This window comes from Cebus imitator, unplaced genomic scaffold, assembly GCF_001604975.1.
Source record: "Cebus imitator isolate Cc_AM_T3 unplaced genomic scaffold, Cebus_imitator-1.0 Scaffold376, whole genome shotgun sequence".
Classification (NCBI taxonomy): domain Eukaryota; kingdom Metazoa; phylum Chordata; class Mammalia; order Primates; family Cebidae; genus Cebus; species Cebus imitator.
The window spans coordinates 2,259,820-2,264,949 of NW_016107691.1; the positions used below are offsets into that span (position 1 = coordinate 2,259,820).

A 5,130-nucleotide genomic window follows, 5' to 3' on the forward strand; every position below is an offset into this window, starting at 1 on the left:
TTGAGACGGAGTCTTACTCTGTCGCCCAGGCTGGAGTGCAGTGGTGCAATCTTGACTCACTGCAACCTCTGCCTCCCGGGTTCAAGCAATTCTCCTGCCTCAGTCTTCTGAGTAGCTAGAATTACAGGCATGCACCAACACGCCCAGCTAATTTGTTTGTATTTTTAGTAGAGACGGGGTTTCGCCATATTGGCCTGGCCAGTCTTGAACTCCTGGCCTCAGGTGATCCACCCACCTTGGCCTCTCAAAGTGCTGGGATCACAAGGCTGAACCGCTGTGCCAGGCTTGCATTCTTTTAAGTATAGAAATACTTAGAATATTTTGTTCAGTTTTGCCTCACTGCAGCATTGTCACCTGATCTAGGGTATTTTTCCATAGAAAATTTTCAGGTTATATAGTAGTAAAAAATGTACTGGTTGGGTAAATTACAGAATAACTGAATGTTGAACATTCTAATAAGTAAAATAATCCTCATATGAGTATTGTTTTTCTAGCTTTCAGAGATTGTTCGTGAGTTCAAGTCAACTAACCGCTTGCTTTTAACTGGAACACCTTTGCAGAATAACCTGCATGAACTGTGGGCCTTACTCAACTTTTTGTTGCCTGATGTCTTTAATTCTGCAGATGTAAGTTTAAGCCATATGTTTTAAGTATAACTTTCTTATGTTCACTGACATCTGTTTTAAAACACTATAGTTTGAAATTTATAGTACTTTTTAATTTGTAATTTTTTATCTGCATGTTTTGATTTTCTTAGGAAAGAGTTCTTTAGTACAAAGTTTTCAAATGGGGATCTTTGGAGAAATAGCATGCTTCTTGTCTTTGAGATTAACCTGCCTGTTCAACTTTGCCTTTATCACATTGCTCCTAAAACTTAAGATGTGAGGCTGAGTCCGGAGAAGCGCATTCAAGATTTTCTCTTTATTAAGTTGAAGGGGTTTGAAACATATTTCTCTATACTAGTTTGGCAGGTGGAAGCTTTAAAATGATCTTTGATTATTGTAGGCATTGACATTTGGTGAGTGCTAAAGAGCTCAGAGTGTGTGCTTTGAAAGACAGTATATGGTGTAAATATGATTTATATATTTTTTATCATTAACACAAGTTATGCTAGGACAGCAAAATGAATTGAAGGCTTTAAGAACTTTGGTGCTTGATTTTTCCCATTATCATGATGATGATTTTTTTTTTTTTTTTTTTTGTAGGGTGTTTTGCTTTTTTTTTTGTTTTTTTTCTTTTGCGTAATTTCAGCTCACTGCAACCTTCGCCTCCTGGGTTAAAGTGATTTTCCTGCCTCAGCCTCCCCAGTAGCTGGGATTACAGGCACCTGTCACCACTCCTGTCTAATTTTTTTGTATTTTTAGTAGAGACAGGGTTTTGCCATGTTTGCCAGGCTGTTCTTGAACTCCTGACCTCAAGTGATCTGCCTACCTCGGCCTCCCAAAGTGCTGAGATTACAGGTGTAAGCCACCGTGCCCAACCCCATTATGATTATTAATTGATAATAAAAAGTATCAAGTTCAGCCATCAGTTGGTTTACATACTTCATCTTGCTTTTATTTGTTTTATTGTTTGAGAAAATTAACATTTTTATTAGCATTCTGTCTTTGATTTTATATGCGTCTACTTTTTAAACTAGATATAATATTACTACAGTATGGGGAAGCCTAATAAATAAATGTCTTTTAAGGAAAAAGTTAATGAATTCTTATGTAATGGGTTCCAATTTTGTGCTCTAGTATTTTACCTATTTTCAGAAGTAAAAGCCATCACAGCTAATATTTTTGAAAGTACTTTTTAAATGCATTATTTCCGTATTGGTTGTATAAGAATCTGTAGAATATCGGGTATATTTTAAAAAGCTGTGCACTTATTGCAGAATTTCCACCCCTCCACAGGACTTTGATTCTTGGTTTGACACTAAAAATTGCCTTGGTGATCAAAAACTCGTGGAAAGACTTCATGCAGTAAGTAATGGCAGACAGGAACATTCAGTAATTAAGTAGTATACACAGACTGACCCAGAAAACAAAATGCTATAGAATCTGTTTGAACTTGTGTGTTTTCCTCTTGACTCAGTGTCACCGTTTCTGCCTCCCAACCTTTCTGACAGCCTCTTTGGTTAAAAAAAAAAAAAAAATACCTCTATGTTCTCAGCTTCTTTCTAGAACAGCTTTTTTTTTTTGAGATGGAGTCTCGCTCTGTCGCCAGGCTGGAGTGCAGTGGCGTGATCTTGGCTCACTGCAATCCTTGCCTTCTGGGTTCAGGCATTTCTCCTACCTTGGCCTCCCAAGTAGCTGGGACTATAGGTGCCCGCCACCACGCCTGGCTAAGGTTTGTATTTTTAGTAGAGGTGGGGTTTCACCATATTGGCCAGGCTGGTTTCAAACTCTTGACCTTATGATCCACCCGCCTTGGCCTCTTCCCAAAGTGCTGCGATTACAGGCCTGAGCCACTGCACCCAGCTGCAATGAACTCATTTTCTGTCACTTGAACTATTTTTGGCTAGTACTCCTAAACTCCTTTGCCCCCTTCTCCATCTGCCATACCTGCTTAAAAGCCATAACCTGGAATAATGTAATGGAACTGTCTCTCTGCCTTCTGAGTTTCAATTTTGATTCTGCCACTTGCTAGCAGAGTGAATGTCTCTGTATTGGGGCTACCCAACACTGGTTAAAAAAGATTTCACAACTGTCCAGGTTGGAACCACTATGATTCCATGTTCTCTAACATGAGCTGAGATGTCGTGATACTGGTGATCCTTCAACATGGCCTTCTACGGTCTTCTTTCCTATTTCCTATAACAACTGTTCCAGACCTTCACCTGTCTCCCCAAGACTTCTGTCCCAGGTATCTCCTGCCCTCCTTCTCCCTCAGCAGGTAACATCATTCCTTTCTCAAAAAGGGAAAAGAAGACATTAGGTAGGAAGTTCTTCAAGGATGTCTACCTTCCAAGGAGATCTGCATTTGTGTGACCTTCTGTCTGAGTGGAAGAGGTGTCTTTTCTCTGGTCAGTGGCTAATTCTTCCGTGTGAGTCCTTGATCTCATCGCCTTCTTTTTGTTTATGGAATTTCCCCCCGATTTATCTTTTTAGTTGACTATATTTTCTACCTCTTTTTAATTGACTATATTTTCTGTCTTTTTAACTGGCTATATTTTCTCCCTCTCCCTCCATGTTGGCTCTTTTCCCTAAGTGGAAACATGCTCAGATATCTCCCTTATTAACTCCAAACCCAAACACGTACCCATCTAACCTCATGCATATGCAAAACAGTGCTTCCTCAACACTGTGTCCTGGCTGTGATTCCGTTTTCTTCTCTCGATAGCTAAGCTTCTTGAAAGAGTAGTTTATCCTCTCCATCTCTACTACCTAGTCTCCTGTTTACTCTTGGATCCATTGACCACTGACTTCTATCTATTCCATACAACTGAAACTTATCTCACAGTGTCTTCAATGACTTTCCAGTTGCTGAATTCAGGGTATGCTTTTTGGTCAGTATCTTGGCTATTGCTGGAAGCTGCCAACCATCTCCTCCTGCTGGAAACACTTCCCTGCTTGGTTTCTAGGATACTGTTCTCTTTTGGATTTTCTCTTACCCTTTGTCCACCCCATCAGTCCCTTTTGTGGGCTTTTCTTTCTTTGTCTGTCTCTTATAAAATTTGGCATTTTATACGGCTTTGTCTTTTACTTTCATACATGCTGTCTCTGGGGATCTACTCCCATGGTTTTGCCTACCACCTAAATACTGATACCGCCTGAAATGACCTCTTTGTATCCCTCTCCTAAGCACTATCCTTTCATATCCCATTGTCTTCAGAGTCTTTCTGCTTAAGTATCTCACAGGCAGTTTAACCCCTTAAGGATATCTTTTAGAAAAACTTTGAGGCTTACACCAGAAACCAGAAGTCTTCTTTTACCCTTCCCCTTTCCTTACTTCCCATAGATGTCTAATAATAATAGCTACAGTTTATTGAGTGTCTGCTGTATACTTAAGTTCTACATATGTACTACCACATATTTCCACAGCAGACTTAGAAATAGGTATCATTATCCCCATTTAAAAATGTTCGGTGGGTCGGGCATGGTGACTCATACCTGTAATCCTAGCACTTTGGGAGGCTGAGGCGGGTGGATTGCCTGAGCTCAGGAGTTTGAGACCAGCCTGGGCAACATGGTGAAACCCCGTCTCTACTAAAATACGAAAAATTAGCTGGGTGTGGTGGCGTGTGCCTGCAGTCCCAGCTACTCGGGAGGCTGAGGCAGGAGAATAACTTGAACCCAGGAGGCGGAGGTTGCAGTGAGCTGAGATCGTGCCACTGCACTCCAGCCTGGGTGACAGAGTGAGACTCTGTCTCCAAAAAAAAAGTTTGGCATATACACATATATATATTTTTGGATGAACCGATGAGAAAATAGGCTTGGAAAATTTTTTTGCCAGGCTCACAACAGCTAGTCAGGACTGAGCTGATTTTAGAATTATCCTGATCTGGGTTTGAATTCCACATCTAACACTTGCAAGTAAAGTTCCTTTGATGACCTTACTAAAATAGAAATGAAAACATTTCCTTCAGATTTATTGTAAGGATTAAATAATACATGTAAAGTTCATAGTATAGTGTCTGGCACATTGTAGGTAGGTACTCTATACGTTGTATACTATTATTTTCTTGTGATAGAATCTGTCTTACAGGTTTATACTGATTGTTTTATCTTTTTTTTCCCCAATCATTTATATTTTCCTTCACATTGAATATTTTCTCCTCATTTATATATTTAACTACAGTCATGCACTGGCATAGCAACGTTATGGTCAACAGTGGACCACATAGACGATGGTGGTCCCATCAGATTATAATGGAACATATATAGAGACCTGCTATATGGCATTTGATACTGGCATTGCAGATGAAGTAGGGGAAATGATTGATAGTGAGTAATGCTGCTGGGACACTTGGTTTTCTATGTGATAAAACAAATAAATACATATACCATATAGGTATGTGTAAGAACACTCTATGATCTTAGCACAATGATGAAATCACTTTAACAACACATTTCTTTTTTTTTTTTTTTTTTTTTTTTTTCCTTTGGGACGGAGTTTCGCTCTTGTTACCCAGGCTGGAGTGCA

The 5,130-nt window shown here is 39.6% G+C and overlaps 1 protein-coding gene across 1 annotated transcript in view; it reads left to right on the plus strand.

Annotated features, from left to right (window-relative positions):
• The window catches only part of SMARCA1 (SWI/SNF related, matrix associated, actin dependent regulator of chromatin, subfamily a, member 1), an 80,125-nt gene that overhangs the window by 17,249 nt on the left and 57,746 nt on the right, over positions 1 to 5,130 (plus strand). Inside the window, exons 8-9 of the mRNA XM_037731031.1 lie at positions 495 to 626; positions 1,899 to 1,994. Coding sequence (XP_037586959.1) covers positions 495 to 626; positions 1,899 to 1,994 — 228 coding nt within the window. The remainder of the gene's footprint in view (positions 1 to 494; positions 627 to 1,898; positions 1,995 to 5,130) is intronic.